This window comes from Cricetulus griseus, chromosome 2 (genome assembly GCF_003668045.3).
Source record: "Cricetulus griseus strain 17A/GY chromosome 2, alternate assembly CriGri-PICRH-1.0, whole genome shotgun sequence".
NCBI lineage: Eukaryota > Metazoa > Chordata > Mammalia > Rodentia > Cricetidae > Cricetulus > Cricetulus griseus.
In genome coordinates, this window is record NC_048595.1 from 425,759,035 (window position 1) to 425,785,637 (window position 26,603).

At 43.2% G+C, this 26,603-nt stretch overlaps 1 protein-coding gene across 1 annotated transcript in view; it reads left to right on the forward strand.

The window, feature by feature from the left end:
- Xrcc5 (X-ray repair cross complementing 5) overlaps positions 1 to 16,028 on the forward strand; it is an 89,230-nt gene extending 73,202 nt beyond the window's left edge. Inside the window, 5 exon segments of the mRNA NM_001246740.1 lie at positions 3,495 to 3,604; positions 5,848 to 5,944; positions 6,202 to 6,269; positions 15,067 to 15,138; positions 15,939 to 16,028. Of these exon segments, the coding sequence (NP_001233669.1) occupies positions 3,495 to 3,604; positions 5,848 to 5,944; positions 6,202 to 6,269; positions 15,067 to 15,138; positions 15,939 to 15,953 (362 nt within the window). The 3' untranslated portion in view covers positions 15,954 to 16,028.
- Positions 16,029 to 26,603: the final 10,575 nt, after the last annotated feature.

Consider the following 26,603-nt stretch of genomic DNA (forward strand, 5'->3'; position numbering starts at 1 on the left):
GCTTGGTAACAAGCACTCTTACCCACTGAGCCATCTCGCTGGCCCTTTTGTAGCTTTTCTGTGAAAGTTTAGACACAGACATCTCCCTTCTTTAATTCTGTTAGTATCTATGATCCAAGTCCTGGTTTTTATGTTCCTTCTGACTATTCCTTCTTGGCATCGTGCAGCTGTCATTCCTCTGTCCATCTTTAAATATTGTTGTTCCTAAGGCTTGGCCTTGAACCCTTTCTTCTTCTGTTCTTCCTCAGGACTCAAGCTCCACCCTCCTCACGTGTGCAGACTCTCTTGAAACTTCCTCCCTCCATTGTTTTTTTCTGTCCAACTCTAACACCCCCCCCCCTTACTCTTGTGCATCACTCTGGGCACTTTTCCACCTCTATCCCTCATATTTAGGGTTATTCATTCTCCCCCTCCTCCACTCCCCACCCCACCCTGTGTATGGTATATGTGTTCGTGGACATGTATGTATATGTGGACGGATGTATGCGTATACATGTGGACGTGTGTGTGTGTGTGTGTGTGTGTGTGTGTGTGTGTGTCTGTGTGTGTGTACGTACGTACATGTGGACATATGTGTTTGTGTACAGGTCAGAGGTCAACTCTGGGTGTCTTTCTCGGTCACTCTTCTGAGATACTGACTCTCACTGGAACCCACCAATTTAATTAGGTTAGACTAGCTAAGCAAGATGTTCTGAGGATCCTCTCTTTATAGTGGTGCTGGGGAGCTGAACTCATGTCCTTATGCTTGTGTGGTGAGTACTCTATGCACTAAGACATCTCCCTGGGCACTGTTGGATGAAAGCCAACTTCTACTTTTCATTGTACAGTTAAGAGCCATGTTCATTGATGATGCCTTCTGTAATTGCCGAAAATTTGAAAAAATTCAGCCCCATACACAATTTTTTTTCAGATAAGTTACTGTGATTTCACAACATTCATAGTCTCCTTCATATTTACACCTTATTATTATTATTATTATTATTATTATTATTATTATTATTATTATTATTTTGGTGTACATATGTATTATATTCCCCAGTAGACTGCAAAGTCCTCAGGAAAGGAGTTTATCTTCAACTTAATTGAATCCTAAGGAACATAGCATACCGTCTTGTACATAATAAATATTAAATAGGACAAGCTAATGAAGTTGTTGTTAATTGAAGCAAAGAGAAACAGTTATGTTATAGCTTCCTAAGATTCTTCATTCTCATTTCAGAAAAAATGGAGGGCTTGGAGTATTTGGGATTAGTGTCCTTGACCTCTAAAGGGGTTTATTTGTGCTTAGATATATAATGCTAGGTGAACTTTACATTAAACTGTCTACAAAAAGAAGCTGTTGTGAGCTGTATTAGAAATACCAGGCATTTGGTTACTTTGCCTTTGCACGCTGAAAAGAGAAAATGCTTTTGTTTGCTTTGAGCTTCTTGTAGATGGTTTTTTTCCTACCCGATAATCAGGATTGTATTATTTTCCTTAAAAAGACCGTTGGAACATGCTGTCCCTCCTTGGCATTGTACCTGGATATTAATTTACTGCTGGAGGACACATTGGGGGAGATTTCTGAAATTGCATAGGGAAGTGTTTCTTTAATCCTCAAATTTGTCAAATGCTTTATAGCAATGGAGATCATAGTCTCCCTGTTGGTAGAAGAGATGGAATGGTTCCTGGGGATATTTTTTCCTGAGAAATTGCTATATTAGAAAATGCTTCATTCAGTGTTTTTAAATTCTTTCTACATGCTCAAAGGTCTTCAGGAAATGAGTAGATGGCGTTGATTCAGGTCTTTTGTCAGACACTGAACAATGCTCCGACTCTCTGAGTCACAGTTAGTGGCCTTGAGCCCTCACAGGTGACTCTTAAAAAGCAGTTTGCTTTGGTATTGCAATCACATGTACATACTAAACAGAATGTTCAAATGAGGTCATGATTTTGGGAAATAGTCATCTTAGACTATCTTGGCCATGCCACATAAATTGACAATGTTCAGGGGCGAAGGAGAGGCACCACGAGGCCATGATACTCATGTTTCATTGGTTTCTTCTTCAGCTTAGGTCATGACATGTTTCTCTTCTCCTCTGCATTTTTCATACTGAAGAATTCCTTTTTTCTTTCTTTGTGAGACAGTCACAAGTTGCAGTTTGCCTTGTAAATGATAACATATTAATGTCCTGTGCCTTCGGAAGCATTTATCCATTGCTTGCTAACAGCCATTGCTTATGAAGTGTTGTCCAGAGCTAGTGCAGTGCTGAGAAGCACGGGAAGCATCCAAGTCCAGGAAGGGCGCAGACACAGTAATGATTGTTCATTTTATAATGAATGTGTGCTGCTCTTTCCTAATGTGATCTGGGATTGGGAAAAGGTAGGTTGTCCCTAGCTCGTTACTTTTCATTGCCTGGTACTGTTTGAGTTACCCCTAGTCTCAGAGTTAGGAGAACTGGAGGATTAATTTCCTGTGACTATATTAGGAAAGGTAGTTTTGAACTGTCCAAAATTAAAAAAAAAAGAGCAAAACCAAGAATAAGATTTAAAAGGAAACAAGCAAAAATACAAAACAAAACATCTGACTACAACCTAGTGTGTGACACCCCAGAAAGAATACTTAGCTGTAATTCTTAGTCTTTAGAAATTTAATTTTATTTCTTGACAAATAACAAGTATTGTCAAATTTCTTTTTTTTCAAAAGATTTATTAGTATTATTATATTTGAGACAGGGTTTCTCTGTGTAGCTTTGGAGCCTGTCCTGGCATTCACTCTGGAGACCAGGCTGTTGTTGAACTCATGGAGATCTGCCTGCCTCTGCCTCCCGAGTGCTGGGATTCAAGGCATGCACCACCACCGCCTGGCTGGTTTATTATTTTTAATTGAGTGTGTGTGTGTGTGTGTGTGTGTGTGTGTGTGTGTGTGTGTGAGAGAGAGAGAGAGAGAGAGAGAGAGAGAGAGAGAGAGAGAGAGAGAATGAATGTGCATGTTTATGCAGTTCCCACAGAAGCCAGAAGAGGGCGTCAGCTTCTCTGAGTCTATGATCTACCCTGTGTTAGTGTTGAGAACAGAGCTCCTGGCCTCTGGAAGAGCAGTAGGTGGGCTTTTGACTGCTAAGCCATTCCTCTAGCTCCTTACTAAACCTCCCCCTCTTTTTCTATCTTTCTTTGATTTTTAGAGACAGGGTTTCTTTTTGTAGCCCAGGATGTCCTGGAATTCACTTTGTAGAGTACACTGGCCTCTACCTCACATAAATCCACCCACGTCTGCCTCCTGAATGCTGGGACTAAAGATGTGCGCCACCATGCCCAGCACCAAAGCTCTTATATAGAGACTTTTGAGGTAGAATTTTGCATTTTATCCCTCTCCAGAGAAACGTGGCTAGTATGCATCCAGATTCCAAGGCTCTTGAACAAGAGTTCATCCTTACAGTTGTGTACCAAGGACTGTACTGTGTTTTCACAAACATCCCTCATATCTAAGAGAATGTTTTTCTTGTCTTATATTCTAGCAAGTCTCCAGCTAATAAGTCACATTGAGCAGTTTTTGGATACCAACGAAACGCTGTATTTTATGAAGAGTATGGAGTGCATCAAAGCTTTCCGGGAGGAGGCCATCCAGGTAACTGCACTCACCCATGTTCTGCCCCAACAGCTGACAAAGGGCAGGCGTAAGCAGCACTGCACAAATAAGCCTGGGCTTTGGCAGCATCATTCTCACCGTGAACAGTGAAGCATGCCAAGAGGAGTGGAAATGACTTAATTCACTGAATCTGTCATTATCATCCCTCAGGAGGAATGGAGGCAGTTGGGGCAGGGGTGGGGTGGTGGGGGCTTTATCCCTCAGAGTTGGCTTTTTATGACACCAGTGTCCAAGCTACATGCTCATACTTAGAGAACCGAGGAAAGTCCCATTGTAACCTCTGATAGCCCTGTCATAAAGGATAAACTAAGTCTTTTAGGAAAACTGATTTTTGAGAAGGATTTTTATAAAGACAGGAGTAGGTATATGAATGCCAGAAGAAACAAAGAACCCTACAAACAATAATAATTTCCCAATGTTTTTAGTGGGTTTTCTTTGTTTCATTTCAGAAAATGCTGATGCCATATGGTGGTGGCACAGGTCTTTAATCCTAGCACTTGGGAGGCAGAGGCAGATGGATCTCCAAATTGGAGGTCAGCCTGGTCTATAGAGCAAGTTCCAGGACAGCCAGGGCTACACAGAGAAACCCTCTCTCAGGAAAAGAAGGAAGGAAGGAAGGAAGGAAGGAAGGAAGGAAGGAAGGAAGGAAGGAAGGAAGGAAGGAAGGAAGTGCTTATGAACCTCTTCTGGGCCATTTCTGGGCATTTATTCCTCTGAGCAAGAAGTGAGCCAGTTTGAAATAGAAAGCGTATTTTTAAAGTAGGCATAGTCATAAAGTGTTTCTGTGTGGGTGCTCATTAAATATTTGCTGAATGAACAAATTAATACTTGAATAATTTAGGTTCATACAAAGAATGACAAGAAAAATGAGAATATGTCATCAGAAGTAGATGATCCACATACCCTACAGATGAAAAAACAAACAAGCAAACAAAATTTTGGAAAAGTCGAATCAAGAGAAGACTAATGATGGCTAGATGAGTTGAGACTGATTTTGGCTAAATAGGGAGAAGAAAAATGTGTTGCTTTTAAAATCCCCATCTCAGGCTTCGTGGAACTTCTAACTTCTGTACTTGTTGCCACCACAGCTCCCGAAGAATGTTGGCAAACAGTGTGGGCCTTAGAGAAAAGAGAGAGCTAGACCCTGGCTTTACCGCCTGGAGGACACCCAGTGTTGTCTGATCTTGCAAGCTAAGCAGGTTCAGGGCTGGTTAGGACTTAGGTGGACTGTGTGTCTCAGTAGCCTAGTGTGGACGAGGCCGGTGTTCCACCTGCATCACCACAACTGAGATGAGAACAAGATGGGAGAGGAGCAAGAGAGACTGGCGGCAGATCTGTCCATCTCAGTGCAGACCTGCTGTGAGCTGTAGAATTAGGGTTTTAAAGGAACATGAAATTCATATAAAGAAGCAAAATATCAAGTGGCTCTTTGCTCCTGCGGCTTCTTAAATTTTCTGATGTATAGTGGCATGTATTTTCCTCTTCTCCCCTTCTCGGTAGTCTCCCTCACTACTGACATGGTCTCAAGAGTCCATACTGGCTTAGAGCTCACAATACAGCTGAGGCCAGCCTTGAACTCCTTGTTTCCTTGCCTCCATTTCCCCAGTGCTAGGATTATAGGGGTGTTCCAAAGAGCCAGGATCCAAAATGAGTATGTTTCTTAATTTAAAATATATATAGTATATATTAGATGTGACATACAGAAATATTTAAAATTGAAATAATATGGTTGAAATTTATTTTAAAATTACTCCTAGAGCTATGTGAGATAGGGGTGTAAACAAAACAAGATTGGTGGAGTTGCTGCTGGAGTGGGTACTGTAGCTCAGTGGTAGAGCAATGGACCAGCGGGCATGAGGTTCTATGATCAACCTCTGCTAATCACAGAAAGAGATAAAAACTGGGTAAATTGACAGTTCTTGAAGTCAAGATGATCAGTGTATTGAGCTGCATGAGCATTCAATAAAGTGTTGTTTTGTTTGAAATTGTCTGCACTGAAAGATAAAAACAAAGCTCTAAGCAGCCAGAATCTCTGTGACTCCTAGCAGCCCCGTGCCTTCCGTGGATAGCCATCTTTCTGGTTCCCAAAGAGCAGAGCAGTCTGAGTGGCTGGTTTCTGGTTACCACAGTGCATTTTGTTTCTGATGGATTTTGGTCTAGTGCATTGGTCTGGAGCTGTGCTTGGCCGTGTGTGTGCTCTGACTTGCCTCTTCTACCCCCAGTTTTCAGAAGAGCAGCGCTTCAACAGCTTCCTGGAAGCCCTTCGAGAGAAAGTGGAAATTAAGCAATTAAATCATTTCTGGGAAATTGTTGTTCAGGGTAAGATGGTCTTGTTTTCTTCATTTATTGATGCTACTTAAAAATATACATAAAACTTTCCTTTTTACTTTTTCATTTCTAAGTGTGTAGTGTACATGTGTGTGTGTGTGTGTATTCATGTTTGTGTGCATGGGGCATATGTTGCTTGTGTATGTCTGTGTCTGTGTATTTGTGCTGAGCACATGTGCACACAAGCACAGGGAAGCCCCCGGTTGATGTTGAGAAGCTTCTCCATTGTTCTTCACTTTACTTTTTAGATGGAGTTACTCTGATTACCAAGGATGAAGGCTCTGGAAGCTCTGTCACAACTGAGGAAGCCACAAAGGTATGGAGAGCTAATTCCCTCCCTGTCTTTAGATGAGTTACACCATGAGGAAGCTACTAACACAGTGGACCTATTCCTTGCCAGCCCAGCCCAGCCCAGCCCAGCCCACTAGCTCAGCTGCAGCATTCTTATGTTTCTAGAATCCACCTGTAGTCCCACTTTCAGGAGCTGCACAACTGTTGAACCCTCTTGCTTAGCCTAGATTCTGAGTAAGGCTATGAAATACCACTCTTACACCCCTCTCTTCCCCACCGTAAATATTTTAAAATTACATTTAAATTTATTTGTCTGTGTCCGTGTCCATGTGTGTGTGTGTGTGTGTGTGTGTGTGTGTCTGTGTGTGTGTGTGTGTGTGTGTGTGTGTGTGTGTGTGTGTGTGTAGTGTGTGTGTGTGTGTGTGTGTGTGTGTGTGTGGTGTGTGTGTGTGTGTGTGTGTGTGTGTGTGTGTGTGTGTGTGTGTGTGTGTGTGTGTGTGTGTGTGTGGTGGAGTGGGCTGCATGCCATGGCATATGGCGCATGTTGATTTAGACACAACTGCAGGAATCAGTTCTCTCCTACCACGGGCTTGAACTCAGGTTGTCAGACTTGATGGCAAGCACATTTATCCGCTGAGCCATCTAGCTGTACCTTCCCATCTCTTTTTAAAAATACTGATTAAACAGCAAGGACGAGAGATGTAGCTCAGTGGTAGAATAACTGGCTAAAATAGCATGCATGAGGTACTGGGTTTGTTCCCTAGCACTAAAGACAAAGACAGGAACCACTCCAAAGATTCAGGGTTTGAGGTGGGTCTCAGGAGTGGTTGGTTTGAGGTTTTAAAGCTATTTTTGTGAGTGTAATGTAGAGCTGGTAGAGAAACACTCCTAATCTAGCACTGGGAATAGCCAGGTGTTTTCAGTGAAAGACCCCAAGTATACAGAACCCACGAGCTTTTGATTGGCATATTCGTTAGGTTAAGGCCTCCTTGTTTGATGTATTGAATATTAAATCTGACTCAGTTGTCAGTCAAATATATGTAGCTATTTAGCTCAGTAATTCTTCTTTGTACATCAAGGTTGTAATGAAATTTTTATGAAATTCAATTGAATAGCTCAGAGGACATAGTTTATAGCACTATGCTGCAATCATAGTCATTGACTGACCTAGTCCCCCTAGCATGGCACCTGGCAGCTGGTGGTTGACTCAGCTGCCGTGGGGTGGTCACTGGGCTTGTATGATGACAGCACCTTGACCTCCAGCTCAAATGGTCAGTTCCAGGAGCACAGGGCTGTGATGGAGACTGGACATAACCACGGTGGTAAAGGAGAACTCTGGCTGGAGACCCAGAATAGCTGGTAAGGGAATGGCAGGGCCAGGCCTTGGAAGGTTTAGTGTTTATCTGACTTCAAAATCCCAAGGATTTTCAACTCAGAAAAGACATTGCACAGGAATCGAGTATTATTTGGGAGAGGAGTTAGCCAGTAATAATCAAACATTTTTACTAAATATTTTGATTCACAAAGTTTTTTTTTTTTTTTTTTCTTGTTTAGTTTTTGATTTTTTTTTTTTTTTTTTTTTTTTTGAGACAGGGTCTGTAGCCCAGGCTGGTTTTGATCTCCCTGTGTAGCTGAGGAAGACCTTGAACTTAAAACAAGACCTTTGTGTCTATTTGTGTGTGTGTATATACATCTGTTTAAGTGTGTGTTCATGTGAATGCAGGCACACTCAAGCTGTGACATGGGTGTGGCAGTTAGAGAACAACTTTGGGTGTCACCCTTGTCTCCCACCCTGTTTGAGATGGGATCTCTTCTTGCCACTGCCTGTGATATTGTCGCTAGCCCAAAAGCTTCAGGGTCTTCTGCTGTTTCTACATCCAATCTTACAGTAGGGACACATGGGTCCGAAGGATCTGAACTCAGGTCTTCACTTGTGCAGCAGTGTTTTACCCACTGGGCCATCTCTTCAGTGTGGCCTTGAATTCTGATCTTGCTGCCTCCCATCTTCCAACTGCTGAGATTACATCACCATGTCAGTGCATGTCGTGCTGGGAATTGAACCCAGGGCCTTTCACTTGCAAAGGAAGCATTTCACCAACTGAGCCATGCCCTCATCTCCCACCCCCACCCCACACTCATTGCAAAGTTTTTGTTCAAGAACAGGTATGGGCCTACTCTTGAGGAGCAAGATCACAGTGCTTAGAAGACTCCTCAGTGGCACTGGTTATCATCTCAGTGCTCCATAATGCCATAGTCAGAACTGAGTGCCATGGACTTGAGAATGTCACTCAAATGTTTGGTTTTATTTTTACTTGTCACTTTATACAATGCTGTAATAATATTTCTTCCATAATCTGGAATGTTGTGAATCAAGGGTCTTCAAAGAAGCTTTTAACCTAGATCTTAAAAACCTCCAGATTTTTTTCTGCATTTAAGCTTGGCTTAAAGTTAGACTAGAGAATAAAAAGTGACCTGAGGTAGGGAAATGCCAAGCATTATATCGTATTATCTACAATTTGATCTTTTTATAGAAGGAAGAGTACCTGTTAAGTTTTCAGGTTGTCTGCCTCCACTTCCAGGCACACACAAGCTGATTGTGGGTACAGCTTTTACCTCAAGTGTATTGAGGGATTACCTCAAGTTGGACACTGGTAAAGACAGATAATTTGATTGCCTTCATCCTCCTTGGTGATGGGTGCTGGCTGCCACTGACCCATGATCTTATAAAGTTCAAAGATACCAGAGGAGTAACCCTTCAAAATTAAAAGTTCTCTCAGGATAAGATCCTTAATGAAAAAAATATCTCTTGTCAATCCCTGTTCCCAACAGATACTAAGACTTGTCTGGACAAATCTATGCAGGTTGGATAGATGGGGATGGATGCTTTGGGTCCTACCTCTCTCTCATCATTGTTGCCAATCTATTGTCCATCACACAGTGGACTGACTGATTTTAAGGAACTGACTAACGTGACTGGTGTTGCAGGTATGAGATCTGAGGCAGAATGGCTGGTTTGAGATCAGGCAGGGTTCCTGTGTCACCATCTTGAAGAAGAATTCCTCCTGGTAATTCTGTGTTGTTCAAGACCTTTACCTTGGATTGGATGAGGTTTACTAACCTTTATCAAGGGTGTTCTCTTAAAGAAGGCTTTTATAAATGTTTATCTTACCTACAAAACACTTGTCACTGAAACATCCACATAGCATTTGATGGAACCCCTGGCCTTCAGGCCTAGAGGAGTTGGAGTAAAGCTATTCCAATCAGCTCTTGCTAAATGCAGTAACTATGTATAATTTAATTTTAGTCATTATGCATTATGAAAACTCTGTCGTCTAGGTGAGATTGACTACATAATTCTAGTTTTTACAGGAAGTGAGGAATGCTGATGTTCAAAAGGTAGGCTTTCCTCCCTGCAGCACCTCTTAGCTAAAAATGTCACATCTCAGTGAATATAGTTAGTGAAGGAAGGAATCTAACAAGAGATAACACTTTCAGATTGTGTGAGACTCATCTGTCTTGCAGGGTGATAGCTTCTTTCAGGTTAAAGAGCACAGAGCCTATGCATCAGGAGTTTTAATGTCTGATAATTAAGCTTTAGAGAGAAATTTCAGCTAATTGCTAGGAATAAGGTGTAATTCTTAGGTGATTCTAATATCACCAGAACTGATTTCAGTTGTAGTTTAGGACAACTGGGGATGTCACTATCTTTGGGTGGAGGTAGCACAGTGAGTAACAGGTGGGACTTCTTCTCTTGTCACGGGCTACCTAGTGCCTTATTGCTTGGTGACAATGTTTCTCTACCAGCAAAATTCCACTTTATGGCAGATGAGAAGCCAAGAAATGCAGCTGAATCTGTGGAGTACCAGTTCTGTGAGAGGCATTTGGTGTGCATTATCTTAAAGCCTCTGCAAAAGTATATTGCAGTCAGCTTTGTATCTCCATTTTACATCTAGAAAACACCATATTCTTTATTTTTTTCCTTCCTTCCTTCCTTCCTTCCTTCCTTCCTTCCTTCCTTCCTTCCTTCCTTCCTTTTTTCCTTTCACATTTTCAGTGCTTCTGCCAATGTTTTGGTTTTTCAAGATAGGGCTTCGCTGTTTATTCCTGGCTGTCCTGGAACTCACACTGTAGACCAGGCTGGCATTGAACTCAAAGATCTGCCCGCTTCTGCCTCCCAGGTGCTGGGATTAAAGGCATATCTACCACCACCTGACCCAGGTGTGTGTGTGTGTGTGTGTGTGTGTGTGTGTGTGTGTGTGTGTGTGTGTGTGTACACGTGTGAACGTAGTGTAAGTATACTAGTATGTGGGTGCGTTACCTGTGTGTGCAGGGGGGCCAGAGGAGGATGCTCTGTCATGTTCTACCATATTCCTTTGAGACGAGGACTGTCATAATTTTGCTGTGGTAAAATACCCTAACAGAAAATAACTTAGGGGAGAAAGGGTTCATTTGGCTTATAATTCCATGTACAGTTCATCATGGTAGGAAAGTCAAGGCAGGTACCTAAAACAGCTAGTCATAACCAATGAAGAGTGGAGAGAGAATGAATGCATGCTTAGCACTTACCCAGCCTTCTCTGTTCTTACACAGCCCAGGTTCCCAGACCAAGGGAAGATGCTGCTCACTTTCAGGCTGGGTTTTCCCACATCCTTTAAGGCAGGCAGGACAATTTGCCCACAGACATGCCCACAGGCCAATCTGATCTAGACAATCCATTATTGATACAATTTTTCCAGGTAATTCTAGGTTGTGTCAGGTTGACAATAAAAACTAATCATTTCAGGCTCTTTCACTGAACATGGAGCTAGGCTGACACCCAGCAAGCTCCAGTGAGCCTCCCATGTCTACCTTCCACAGCTCTGTGGTTCAAGGTGCATGTAGCCACTCCTGGCATCCAGTGAACTCCTTTTATACTAAACATGTTTTTATGACCTGTGGAATGCTTAGTGGGCAAAGCTTAGTACAACAAAAAGAGACTCTGGTGGAAGGCAAGAACTGACATGTAGAATTGTTTTCTGACCTCGTCGTGCACAGTGTGGCACGTATGCACCTGCACACTGACGTGCATGTATGTGTATACACACACAACATATGCATACTTACAAGGATGTCAAAAAAACTTTAAATGGCATCTGTTGTTGTTGTTGTTGTTTTTTTTTTTTTGATAGAAAAGTGCACCTGTAGATGCTAGTGGAGAGAAATGCAGACTTATTAAGGCAGAACATACATGTCATAAGAATCCACAAACATTGAGTTTATACAACTCGATGGACTCTTACATATCATGTGCCTGACTGTTTCCTGCCCAGAGGTTCCCTGGTATCTTCCCAGTCAGAACCTCCTGTCTCTTATCTCTGCAGTTCTTCTCTGTGTTCTAGCTGTGTAGTGTCCTGGTTATGATTCTGCTGCTCTGTCTGTCCTTTCTCCTAATGACAGGCATTTCATTTGACATTTATAAGTGAAGATATTCTTGTACACACTTGGATAGACATTGGCTATAACCCCTGTAATTAGAGCATTTACATTTACATAAACATTTTTGCCTACCCTAGGTCATCTGAGACTAATCACAAACCAATGAGATGCTGGGGGGTGGGTAATTCATTGTAAGATGGTCCAAGGCCCCTCAGAAACCAGCAGAGCTAAGGGTCTGGCTGTGTTCTTCACACCAGCTTCAGGGTTTCTCTGCTGCACTTCATTATCTTTATGAGTAAAATACACTGTGCAAAGCATCAGTGAATCCCCAGATTATGTCATTTTAGGCAACCTTGTGTTCCTTTTGATTGACTTTTGTTTATTTGTTTGTTTTAGACCAGGGCTCATGTAACCCATACTGGCTTCAAACCACTTTGTAGTAAAGGGTGACCTTGAACTCCTAATCCTCCCCTTCTGTGATCAGACACCACATCTGGCTTTGGTTTGTTTGTTTTCTTAATTTTTGCTGCTCTAGTATTGGGGATTGGAACAGGGCTTTGCACATGCTAGACAATCTCTTTACCACTACTGTCCCAGCCAGATTTTTTTTTTTTTTCATAATCTGTAGTCATTTGATGGTGTTAGAGTCAGCCCAGTGGAAAAGCCTTGGGGTTTTGTTCTGTTCTGAGACAAAAATCTCACTTTATGGTCTAGGCTGGCCTGGAACTCCCTGTGTAGACCTGGCTGGCTTCAAACTCTGCAGCAATCCACTTGCCTCAACCTCCAAGTGCTGGGATTGCATGTGTGAGCCACCACACCCATCGTTCTGTTTTTAATGTGGGTGTTGGTAAGGGTCTGATTGTTAGCTTTTGGTCTTAACAGAGGGATAAGACTGGTAGTTCCTATGCAAGGTTATTGATTCCATTTCTCTGACCGAACCTTGTATACTTAGAGGTAGTACTGTTGATTCATTTTATAACGATCTTTAGGTAAGGAGACTCTATGTGGTAAGCCCAAGTAACGATGGTGGTTTGAGGAAGGGGAAGCATGTTGCCAAATGTCCATTCTGTTTTGCTCCACTTAGCCATATTGCAAAGAAAAAAAATGTCAAACGATGGGAGTGACCTAAGAATTTGAGAAAGCAGGCCAGTCTTCTGCTCACTGCATAAACTAGAAATTACTTGCTGTTGAAACTGATGAGGAGCGATCTGCAGAAGAGATCAGCCTAGGGCTTTGGGAAGGATAAGGAGGCAGCCCGGCCTTTAGCTGTAATCTGCTTAGGCAGGAATGTGGAGATCTGTCAGGAACTCAGCAGCTGATGTTCCAAAATTGGTGAAAGGAAACTCGGGACTTTCTTTTCCTTTTTCTTTTTCTTCTTTTCTTTTCAATTTTCTTTTTCTTTCTTTCTTTTCTTTTTCTTCTCAAAACAGGGTTTCTCTGTTTAATAGCTCTAGCTGTCCTGGAACTCTCTTTTTTCTGCTGCTCTGCTCTTCCTAGGAATTTAGCCTCATCTCAGAGATGTGCCATTCGTGTTTAATTATATATACCATGGCCATACTGTGCAGACGATCTTGTCTTAATTTATCCTTTAGTCTCACTATGAAGAAGCCTTGCAGGAGGTGAGGCAATAAGAATTGAAGTTTAGGAATGAATGTCAGGAGGCATTAGGGTTTTTCTAGATTCATTGAGGAGTACCCACCATGTTTCAGGTAGCTTATAGTGTCGTATATAGTGGGCTGTTGCCATAGAGTTTGTCATTTCTTTGGGAAGTGCTGGTTATTTGTGGCCCCATAGGGGAATATAGCAAGAACTAGCTCTACCTTTGATTCTTTTCACCCTAACTAGGTAAGTCTTACTATATAGTTCAAATATGTGGAAAATTGTCTGTGTTGGTTAATGATAATGAGTGGAAGTGTCAAGGTAGAAAATAATCATTTTAATATAATAATCAGGACAACTATGAAGATAAGAATCAAGAGCTGAGCATAGCTTATTTGTAACCTTTGACACAGGAAACCATGTGCAAAAAGCTTCATTTATCTGCAGTTGGACCTCAGTATTTTTATTAATATCACCCAGAATAAGTACATAGAATCAGTTGATACCTAAACTGTATTACAGTTTCATTCAGACTGTCTGTTTAGATTGTCTGCCTCAGATTTTCTGTTTCTGGTAGCCTTGATTCCAACTCTGCATAGGATCTAGTAGAAGATCACCAAAGAGCTATGGGAAGATCCATAGTGGCCTTAAAGAATCTCAGTCAAGATGGAGATCAGCAAGAAGTGAGGGAAAAAGCCCAGGAGAGAGATGCTGTCCACAGACTGCCATAGCTTCTGTCTTAGTGTGGAGAGCAGAGCCAGTGAGGCACATCAGCCTCACGTTTACAGTTCTGTTACCCATGTGTGAGTGGAGCCTGCTTCCAGGGACATGCTGTGGGAGACTCTGGTTTTTGGCTTGGTAAGGAGATATCGTTATGGTAGGTCTTGGGTTGTGGTCATTCCCATCATTCATAAAAATAACAGGGATTTGTAGGGAAAGCAGTTTTCATATTAGGCAAGTGAGAAAACTGTAAGTACAAGCTTTCCTTGTTGCATGCAGTCAGGGTTGAACCGGAAGGCTTGCTCACCACACAGAATAACAACAGAAAGCCATGCTTACCTCCTTCTGTTCTAGGACAGATAGGCCTTAGCCACACCCACCCCTACTTGCAGCTGTCATACACCACCATGAAGTCTAAAAGGGTTCCCTGCTATTCTGTCTTGAGGGGCAGGGTGGGAAATGGTATTCAGATAATTTCTAGAGCCACTCAGTACTTTAAAAATCTGGTATTACTCCTGGATCCTTACAGACCCTTCAAGGGTGTCTGCCTTTCAGAAGCTCTAGCTCTTAGCACACTGATGTGAAGTGTTCTCATCTGCCTGTTTTCTAGCCATTTCTCACACAAACAGCATTTCCACGGAAGATTAAACAGCCTCCCAAACTCAACCATTTTGTTCTCTGTTGACATTGACATTTGTCCTCAGCTAGGTTCAGGAAAAGATGGCTATAATCTTGCTTAATTCTTCTGCGCCTTTCAAAGGAGACCAAGAGGTGCTGGTTTTACTGGAGGGGGCGGGGCTTTATTATTTTCTTAACCTGGACATGCCAACATACCCTGTGGAAGAAATGGCACCAGGTGTACGCCATCAATCAACCAGTCACCTCCTTACCAAGCACTGATGTTTCCCCTTCTCACAGAACTCTGTCTGGTGATGAGTTAGTGTGGACTATCAAACCTCAAAACTAACCCTCTTGTTTAGAGACGAAAGAGCTCCTGTGTTTCAGAACCTCCCTCCATTTGCCTGTTATTTTCATCAGAAAAGACACAAATAATCATTTTATTGTCATGACCAACTTCTTGTTTATAGTTCCTGGCTCCCAAAGACAAAGCAAAAGAAGATGCAGCAGGACTTGAAGAAGGTGGCGATGTGGATGATTTAGTAAGTACTTTTAATATGCACCAGGCGTTTAAAGATAGAATTGTCTAAGCTGTAAATACAGCCACAAAACCCATCATTGTAGACTTGTTTTTTTATTTGTGTGTTAATTTCACACACACCAGACGCTCCTTGCACTGTTAATTATTACCATTACAATTAATTATTACCATTACAAATTTAATTGTATAGGTAATTTCATAATGGGGTTCCCTGAGTTCTGCAGCTTCAATTATAGTATTCATTTGGATTAATCCTCCCCTCTGAAGAACTAAAAAAGAGCCAGGGAAGTTAGTCCCTCAGTAGAAAAAATATTATAATTTACCGAAATTGTTCTTAACCAAAAGTAAGCAGTGTAACATGCCATTTGTGTGGGTTGACAAATACAAACATCCTTTAAAAAGCCCACTTCTTTAGTGTTCTCAATTAGCTTAATATAAACAAGGCAGACGGATAGGCATTTGAAGTTTCCTGGACCTCATCACAACCCACTGTGGGTGCCTGGGAAGCTGTGCAAATGTGGGCTTTTGCAGCCATCACTCATGTTTGGGAAAACTGTGCCCTTCAGCCAGCCTCACATGAAAGCTGGAGTGACGACCGCATAGTATGGTATTAGCCTTTTTGTGGAGAAGTTTTTGGGGCTAGAATGAGGAAATATTTGGTGTTGAGGTCCGAAAATAGTTGGCAGAGAAAACCTGAATGGGTGTGTGTGGCTATCAGGACAGCTTCTGTTCAACCTGTCACCAGAGCCTCAGGTTTGAGGGCAGCTGGTTCCCTTCTAAATATGTTGTTCTCATTTTCAGCTGGATATGATATAGACCATGGATGTGTTGGGAATCTAAGCATGCCGTCTCTACGTTGCTGAGAGCTCAGACAGAGCATCCTGGAAGCCATTCATGGGGACCTGAAGCTCTGGCGATCAGCAGACAGCTCAGGAGCAAATCACCCCAACTTTCTACAGAATGACCACATCCACATATATTACAAGGGGTAACTTAGACCCTATCCAAATTTATAAAGAGTCACTATTTTTTGATTGGCATATTGTTTCTTGTGTGAAGCCTTATTCTTTTTGGTATATTATACACATAGATTGAAGTTTCTGGAAAGTAGACCTCATCCTGTCCTGGTATGTCGGTGAGGAATGCAGTCCTTGTGAGGCTATTAGACACTCAGAGAGCCCTGGCACGACCCCAGCCCTGCTCAGGCGTCAGGTCTGCCAGCAGCAATAACTGATGCAGAGGATGCAGTAGTGTTCAGTTTTTATCAAGTGAGTTGGAAAAGTCACAAGTAATGACTGACCCAGTTCTCTTAAGCATCTTCACCACCACTTTAGCCCATATTCTGGTGGCTCTCCTTTGACAGAGTCGGAAGGGGAGCACAGTTGCCCTGAACAAGCATGTTAGCTTGGGAATAACAGTGTTCTCATGAAGAGAAGGCCTTTGTGCATCCCGGTCTCTGCCATATTGGAAAACTCTGGGGAGAAAACCAAGGCTTGAGAAATTCATTGTCAGTGGTTAGAATGTGTCATTGCACTGGTCTTCACTTACAGGCTTCTTTCTGTCTTTTCTCTGCCTAAGTCAACTTCTATACATCTGGATGTTTCACTTCCCCAAGCAAAGCACTTATTTTCTTTCTTCTGTCCACATTCCTTTCCCAAGTTCTTATTTTCCTTCCTTGATAGCCTCAACCATCATGTGTCAACACCCTGTAAATGGTCATGGGTGGACTTCATTAGTGGATGGCTTGGTGGAGGCATGAATGGCTCATCCCCCTGTGGACCACTGCTAAGTATATGCAAAAGTATGTCCAGTGCTGAAAACTAAATATGGTCCACTCATGAACTGAAGATTGTATCCCCAAAGTGGGTGTCACACTGCCCAGGAGACAGTAGGTGGTGCAGTTCCCATTGGGCCTTTGGGGTCTTCCCCTTGATAATCTGAACACTAGAGTCAGAATTGATGTTCAGGTGCCCTCTACCTCCCCACTCCCCCTTTTGAGACAAGGTCTCACTATGTAGCTCTGGCTTTCATGGAACTCCCTAGGTAGACCAGGTTGGCCTCAGACTCAGAGATTAGCCTGCCTCTGCCTCCTGAGTGCTGGGATTCACCACACCTGGGTCAAGTACTCTTTTAAAGCATTCCCAGCAAGGACAGCTGAAGGCCAGGGGATGCATGTAACAGTCTTCGAATCACAGCGAGAGCTTTGTTCCTCAAAGTCTGTGATGCACAATTTCCACCTCCTCCTGGACCATGACTTGGTGTGACCCTGTAAGTACCTTTGGCAGTGTGGGGAATTCTGTCACATCAAACCAGAAAAAGTTTGAGTCAATTTAGCCTTACAGATTTGTGACAGCTTTCTTTTTAATTAGGTGTATATGTGGGTATGCACATGTGAGTCCAGGAGCCTGCAGAGACCAGAAGAGGACATTGGGTCCCGTGGAACTGGAGTTACAAGTTGTGAGCCACCCAGTGTGGGTGCTAGGAACTGAACTCAGGTCATCTGCAAAAGTACTTATGTGCTCTGAACTGCTAAGCCATCTTTCCAGCCCCTCCTTGTGATGCTCGAGAGATGAGAGGGAGAAATGAGAAAGGACTGAATTACATGTTATTTCTAAATCCATTTCATGTAGGCACAGTGACATTTGCTTGTTGACTTCATGAAGCATACTATTGTGAGTAGGCAAGTTGTGTTTTGGATGAATTTAATTTCCATGAAACAAGCTTTGCAGATCTACAGAACTCCTAGGTTTTCTGCTGACATCTTGCCTTGGAAAGCAATAAGTACTGAGCTGCCGTCTAATGGGGAATGTACTTCTGTGTATGTTCATCTTACTGGTTTTGAATAAAGTACTGTTTGGCCAATGAGGCGGCAAGTTAGACGGGACTAGGAGTCAAAGAGGATTCTGGGAAATGTAGTAAAGAAGTGGTGATCCAGGCAGGAAGTGCCATAGCATGGAGACTCATATTTAAGGAAGGACAAGCAGGAAGTGGTCCCTTTCCCTCCGCTCTTCCTCCAGTTTCGAGATATGATCCACTGGCAAGGGAGGACACTGATGGAAGGCATCAGATAAGATAAGTCTTATAAAATATATAGATTTATGATAATTAAGACTGAGCTAGCAGATGAGAAATCCTAGTCATTGGCCAAGCAGCATTTGTACCTAATACAAGTCTCTGTATTATTTTGTCCATTCATGTGGCAGAACTCAGGCGGCTGGTGGAGACCGCCCATATGGTGATAGGGCTTGGGCTGCTTTTGGCGGAAAGATTTATCATAACAGCCGTCCATCAGTCACAGACTAGTCCCCAGAAGCTCAGCATTCTCACATGTTGGAGGCTTGAATGTGAACTGAAAGTCACGGAACGCCTTTGGTCTCCCATGCCACTGAAGGTTATTGACTTTGAGAGGCGGTCCAGAAAAATGAGAGAAACTTAACTCATACCTTCTCATATGCCCTTTTAAGGGCATGCGTCTCACTCTACCCATCCCCATTAAGATCACGATTTTAAATGATGCTTATGACTCTTTGACAGAATTTTTAATCTTGAAAGTGTGTTAGGGGCTGAATACTTTTTGTTTGGTTTTTTAAAGATTTATTATATTTTTATGTGTATGAGTGTTTTGTTGACTTGTGTATCTGTGCATCACATGTGTGGATTGCCCAAGAAGGCCAGAAGAAAACTTGCATTCCCTGGGACTGAGTTACAAAGATTTGTAAGCTGCTGTGTGAGTGCTGAGAATCAAACGCTGGTGTTCTGGACCCGGAATACTTGCAGGGAGACAACAAGAACAATGTGAAATGATGGCCAAGGGAGAAAGGGCCTCAGACAGGCTCTCTGCTGCTCACTAGACCTGGCGGCACACCCGTCACTGCTCATCTCAAAGCGAAATACACGTGTTCGTTCATTTATTGAAAAATCATCCTGGTCCTTAGTTGGAAAAACAAAACAAGGGCTGGTGAGATAGCTCAATGGCTAACACTGGCCTCTGCTCTTCCAAAGGACCTAGGTTTGATTCCCAGCACTGGTCACCTTGTCCTGCCTGTCAGGTTAGGTGCTATGAGGGGTGCAGTGGGGGTTCAGGAGTCGTGTGCTGCTTGCTGCAGCGCCTCTGCCAGGTTACAGGGACAGCTGCCTCACAGGCTCACTGGGTGGGAGCATGCCCTTGGGAATATTCTGCAAGTGCTAACCACAGACCAGGTGGTTTCATGAGTGTTCTAGCTAGAAAGCACGGGCAGGACACATGAACTCTTTTTACATAAAAAATTTAATTACGTTTGTTTGTGTATGTATCCACGAAGGAGGTTAGAGGGCAGATTGCAGGTATCTGTTCTCTCCTTACATCATATGGATCCTGCAGATTGAGTTCAGGGCATCGGGCTTGGTGTCAAGCACCTTGACATGCTGAGCCAAATCTCTGGCCTGACAGATAGACTTTTTAATAGGTCTGACTCTTGCTTACATCCATCGTGTTTCTTTCGGGGTCTGAATCTTCCAGTGTTGGCTTTCAGAACCACCTGTGGCTATTTGACATGGGACCACTTATCTAGTTATTGCATGAAAAATTAAAGTCTATGTGATCAAAGGTAGGACATAGAATATGCTTTGGTAGTTTTGACAAGGTGACCAGTGAATTGTCTTGGCATAATGTGTCCTCTTAAACTCTCACAAGTGTCCTAGTATGGACTCTAGGTGATATGGTACCCTAGGTTTTGATTTGGTTAGTATTGCAACCCGGGCCCAAGAAATGGCAATTTGTTGATTGCCCCTCGCCCATGGAGCAAGTTGCACAAGGAGCTAACAGCAAAGTGGAAGTCACTGTGCTGCTTTCCAGACCCCAAGCTTTGGAGCAGTTAGATTGTAGCTCATGGTTATAGGTTGAAGTGTGCCTGTAAGCTGCACAGAGCAAAGCCACTTTGCTGAGCCTGCTTAGGCGTGGGGCCTGGCTCTCTTTCCTGATTTCCAGAATGGAGCACAAAGTAGAAATAGGACAGTGTTTAACTCAAAATGATCTAAATAGCCCAGCTACCCGCCACATTTGGAATTCTTCCCCATAGCTGCCCAGCTTCCTCTTCTTCACCTTTTGACCTTCGTGTAGCTTTGTCCACCTATCAGAAGTGTAGAGTTGCAATCCCTGCTCAGTTTTTGGGGTCTTGAGATCATTTTGGAAAGAAAGTGCCCTCTTTTTCCATTTAAGAATAATTCATAACTAATCACTCCAGAGGGGTAATGACATAGTGTTCCAAACTGTGACTCACATGCTAGCGTGCCTGCTGAATCTCAATGCCACAGGCACTTAACAGCTGTGAGGCAAAGCAGGTCCCTTCACCTCTGTGAGCAACGAAGTTAACACAATCTCTGCATCTCAACTATGGCCACAATGCCTGGAGAGGACAGAATCTTCTGTGTGAAAGGGGTTCAGCGGTGGCTATGCAGTGGCTGCGTGAAAAATGGGAACAGGTATGGCCTGCTGTGTAGAGGAAGCAGCCCCAGAAAAATGTCGCATCTTCAATACACACATTCTCCAAGCCCACCTACCTTTGCCACGCAGTATCGAATAGGTAAGGGAACTGAAGGGCCATTGACACACCTGGGATGAGGTTAGTGGCAATTATTACTATTTAGCATGCTAAAAATTTTATTACTGGTAGGGTTCATGAATGTACACTGTTAACAGGAGAATGACTTTGACAAACCAGGGAAATAAAACTTACTGTGGAACAGAGCTCTCCATTTAGAAACAGATCTGATTTGTTGGGTAGATGTTTTGATGTCCTACTTGAGAGTAGGGGTGGTGACAGGGTCAAGAGGCTCGTGGAAGGAAGGTGGCACTCCGGAGGGGCAAGGCAGTAGCCAGGTGTTCTGAATGGTTTCCAGCCTTTGTGTTAGTGAAGGTTCTATAATAAGCTAGGGCAGAGCTGTGAAGATGGAGGCAGATATGAAGATAATGTTGCATTATCTTAGGGGATAGTAGCCTTGGGGAGCAGGGAAGCCCAGGTGTCTGGGCATTCTAGTCTTTATTTGTGGTGGGTGGTTATGGGTAAGTCCCACCAAATACAGTACAACATCTGTTTCTTGCTCACGTGTTTGGAGCTGATTATCTGATAGTTACAGATAAGTGTTATGAATTGATCTCTCAAAGTGGGCCAGGGTGAAAGGCTGCCTGAGGGAGTCATGTTTGTAGTATGTCTTGCTGTCTAAACAGTCAACTGTAGCAGTCCAACAAGCTGTATTCTCCTCAACAGTCAGACTAGGAAGTCTCATGCTTGTGATCTCAAGCCTCTGCAGTTCTCCATTCAAAAGAACAAAAGGAAAGGTAAGAAGAGCTGACCCAGGAATGCACCAAAATAGCACGTCTGAATTTGTCACGGTTCACAGTTTGAAGGTGATTAAGTGAGCACACTGGGACAAGATGAAAATCACCATCAAAGAATCCCATCTCTTCCATACAGCCACATGGTTTTTGTTTGTTTCAAGAATGTTACTGGTGTTAATACTCTCCCTTTGAGGGATCGCCTCTGGTGATTTTGCAAACAGGAAAGAGATTTTCTGTTCCTCCTCTGGTAGTGTCTACCCTCAGGCTAGAAGAGGCATAGAGACAGGCATAGTTAATTCCTGGCCAGAGTATACAGTATAAGCATGAATTTTATTTATCTCTACTCTAGTAAGAAAAAAGGTTGAAAAATATGTTCAGTTTCTTATTAGTTATTAGTTTGCATTGACAGAGCAGATTGGGGGTGGTGGAGAAGTCCTCATAGGACATTTTTGAAGCCAGATGGTATAATAACGAAGTGTCATGTGGGGAATGTGAGTCTATGCTGTCATTTCTGCAGCTTCAAAGAACCATCTTTATTAGCCCCCTGTTCCCATGGCCTGTGCTGCAGTAAGTATTGGCCAGAGAAGATGAGTGGTGTTTGCCACCACCCTGAGTGAGAATGGACTTCCCTCTGGAGGCCAGCATCAGGCCTGGGCCAGATAAAATGCTGAGCAGTGAGCTACAATCAAAGTCAGGAAAGCCAGTCCACTGCTGACTTTAGGTTTGTATCAAAGGGACATATGTGAGACTAAGTCTGCCTCATGTCTCTGAGGGCCATGGGGATCCGGGGGAGGGGGGAGGGGGAGTAAGCCTCTGGCTGTAGGGAATGCCCCATTCATAGGTCATCCAAAGCTGATGGGAGGTACAGGACTTAAAATTTGAATTCTTGATGTTTTCCAAAGTAACCTGAGGTAGCACATACTTGTTTTTGCCATTCTTTTAAAGCAGACCCTATCAGTGTTTTGATCATGCTTCATAAAGACTGGCCAGAGGTGACTTCAGTTTTCACACGTCCAATGTACTCTTAGAGGTTAAGAGACCACCACAGATAAGCAAAGGGGTGTGTCACGTGCTCCAGAGACAATTTGAAAGACTTACTCAATGCCAGCATAAATATATTTTGGTACAAATGACACATTTTCCATTTCAAAGGGACCTTGTTCTTCAGTAACAGAGGCTTCCCAGGGTGTGTGTTGATTAAGGCAGCCTGTGGACTGGTGCCACTCTCCCTGTCTGTATCTCCATTGGATCTGGCCACCATGAAGCAATGAGAAGGACAATATGACCTTTGGAAAAACCAAAACTTTGACAGATCCAACACCCCATGTCAAAGGATGTTTTTAGATATAGTATTTCTTCAGACTCAAAATACTATCAATGGTGTTAAGAGAAAAAAAGCTGGTGGCCATTTTACTTTACACTTCAATTTAAAATAATTGTTTACACCTCTGTTACCCCACTACTCTCTCTGCACAAGCTATGGAGGAAGGTGAGAGGACAACTTGAGGGAGTTAGTTCTCACCTACCATGTGGGTCCTGGAGATCAGCCTCAAGTTACCAGGTTTAGTGGTAAGTTCCTTTACTTACTGAGCTGTTTCACCAGCCTGTATCACAACGCTTAAAACATTAAAATGTTACATAATATAACAGGAACAAAATTTATTCTCAGAAAAGGAAGAATGCAGTGCCCAGGCATCATAGCACAGAAGTTGCCTTTGTAGATAGATCAGTCATGAGTACTTTGGCTGTAGATATTACTGCCAACTAAGATTGCCTTAAGTAAATAAGGCCTTGTTTTTCATCATTGAAGTAAGTCTGGCTTAGGTGGCTGCCAGTAAACTCATGGCACCGAGCAATGGCCTGAATGAAGTGCTGTGAGTGTCTTGGCAGTTCCCACCTAGTCTGTCTCTCTCTGGTTTTTTGTTTTATTTTAAGCAGAAAAGATGGTGAGAAAATGCAAAAATATCAAAACATGGGTGCTGTTAGTGGTCCTTATTCAGCAGATCCCTTTGGGCAAAAGTTTGCCACATGTCTAATTCTAACAGCAAGAGAGGCTGGGGAATAATTTAAGCCACTCTAGCTGAGATGGTCCAAGGAGAAATGAGAAGAGGAGAGGATGCCCAGGTGCCAGCATCACTTGTATCCTAAGTCAGTTTTGTCCTGCTCTAACAGAATACCTGAGACTGAACAATTTCTAAAGATCTAATTTATTTCTTACAGTTAGGGAGCTACAAAGTCCACAACAGGGGAACCTACCTCTGACAAGGGCCTTCTCATGTCATCCCATGACTGGAGACAGAAGGGCAAGGCAGAAGGAAGGGGGGAACTCATCTACCAGTGAGAGAGATGAGTAAAACGGCCAGTTCCTGAGGGCTTACATCTCTGTACTGAGGATTAGGTTTCCAGCATAGACTGTGGGTGATGCTTTCAAATCATGGACTGTGGATCACAGAAACAGTCTAGCTTTCTAGATCTGCCACACACATGATAACTGGTAGTTTTGTTTGAGGCCTAAACCCTATTCATTGAGGTAACGCTTCCCCTGGAGTCAGCCCACAGCAGCGACTCCAGGCCCTCCCAGCCCTCCTGCCCCCACCTGTCTTTCCTCACTGCATTTGCCAAGAGAGTCTACTGAAAGGAGCTGGAGCAATTCCCACCATCTGTTGTGAGGCATGAGACTCCAGAAGGGATTGGGAAGGCACACTAGGTCCCTTCCACAGCCTTTCTCCTGCCACCACAGTTTAAATGAGTGCTTTCAGGAGGAGAGTGACCCTTCCTACTGCCACCAGTGTCTTGGGGAATGCCTACCTTTGGTAGATATGGTGGTTGGGAGAGTGACAACAGACATGGAGCTTCAGTTCTGGAATCCAAGGTTTCAAAGCCACTTGATTTCACATTTCTATCTTTTTCATAAATGCCCACCTTTTAGTGTCCACCAAAAAGAACACTATGACCGAGTCCTGGTGGCTTTAGAATAATAAGGACAGAGACAAGATCATAGCCATGCATGCTCCCTGTCTCCTGCCATGCAATATCCGATGTCATACTGGGACATCCAGCAAGATGTGGCTCCCAGGCCTTACAACTGCAGAAGCATGATGGAAGTGTAAGGTGTTTTTTCATCCTCTGCTACATCCTGGCTGTTTGACCTTGGATAAATCACTCAACCATTGTCAACCCCAGTTTCTGCAACTGTCAGACATGATTTATATTAACCTGACATCCAGGGTTGCAGGGGAAAGTGAAGGTGAACAGCATAAGATGTTTGACACATAGGGAGCACCCAGTAACAGTTCCCACTGTTAGACCCTCCGGCTCTAGATGCATCCTTTTTCCACACTAGGACCTGTTTGACTCTAAAGTGCCCTGGTCTGCCTAGCCTCACATGAGTTAGCCAGGAAGCAACAACAGTCATCCTTGTCCCTAACTTACTCTGTGCATTTTTTTCCAAATAGGCCATCCATTTTCACCTACAAAATGGACAGCTGCCCCTCGAGGATATTGGTGAGAAAAGACAGTAGAATGAGAGAAAAAGAACCAAAGATGGCTAGGGCTCTCAATAGGAGGAACTTTGTGTCTCAAGTTCTTGAATCTCAACAGGCCAACCACAATGTATCCCTTCCCCTGGCTCCTTTGTTTAAAGACACTCCCTCCCCAACTCCCTGAGCCCTGGATCCTCCAACAGTGTCAGGGTTGGGTGCCTTTTATGAGCCAGTTTTATTAGTGTCCTGATCGAGGCTTAATCACCAGTCATAAACTGCTATCCGCCCACTGGCACAGGGAGATGGGAAGTATGATTCTAATTAATAGTTGAAGCAGAGAGGGCATTTGGAGTTCCAGGACTGAGAACCTGTGTGTGTGTGTGTGTGTGTGTGTGTGTGTGTGTGTGTGTGTGTAGCAGTATTCATTCCCCTCAAACATAACACACATTTTTTTTCCTAACTGCATTTTCCCTTTGCAGTCAAGGTAAAGTTTCAGTGCTTGCATTCTATTCTCCCCCAAAGCTATGTTGCAGTCTTAATACCCAGTGCATGCAATGTGCATGCAAGTGTTTATGTGAGGGAGGGGGAGAGAGAGAGACAATGTAAATATGTGACGGCTGAAGGGCAAAGCTAACCCTGTCACATGTGTACACTGTCTTTCAGCACACTTATTACAATCTATTTCACACACATTATAATCTCTTTGACATACATGTTCATATTCCCTTCCTGACCTACTACTTGGTTCCTAGGACATCATTCACATTGTATTTTGAGACTAGTCTGTTGCAGTGTTCCCAATTTTATCTACTTATATCAGCAAATATCCTAATTCCTGGTAAAGTCACATTAAGGTACTGGGTATTAAGACTGCAACATAGCTTTGGGGGAGAATAGAATGCAAGCACTGAAACTTTACCTTGACTACAAAGGAAAAATGCAGTTAGGAAAAAAATGTGTGTTATGTTTGAGGGGAAGGAATGCTGCTACACACACACACACACACACACACACACACACAGAGAGAGAGAGAGAGAGAGAGAGAGAGAGAGAGAGAGAGAGAGAGAGAGAGAGAGAGTGCATGGGGAGGGAGAGGGAGGCCTTGTTTGGGGATTTTGCACCTCTGTTAACAAGCTGGAATCTGAGGTTCTGATAAGCTCACACATGTTCATTTACACAGGTGCCTTAGCATGCTGTGTGAGACATGGGACTTTGTCCATCCTGAGTAAGTAGAAAAGGCCAAGTTGCTTAGCAGAGGAAGTCATCAACATGTCTGCATTTACTGAGAATGTGATCATGGGACAAGTGTTGTGTAAATATTGGTTCTTGTTTACACCATGTGCCTTTGTGTCCTTTTATTCATGAGTTCTGGTTATGAGGAAAGAGACCACTAGTTCCCGCTTTTCCTGGTCCCAGGATGTGGCCTCATCCCCTTGTGTTTCTCCCTATGGGTATATGAAGACTGCAAAGATCTTATCTCATGCAAAGGCTGATGGGAAGGAAGGGCTCTATTGATTTTCCTGCTGCCCACAAGCAGGTATCTGTGCGTACTCACCCCCACTCTACAGATTCAAGTTAATAAACATGCATTGGACACCTGCTGCATCTACACTCCTGGGCACTCAAGAAGATTAGAGTTTGAAGAATACACATGGCATGTACTCTGTA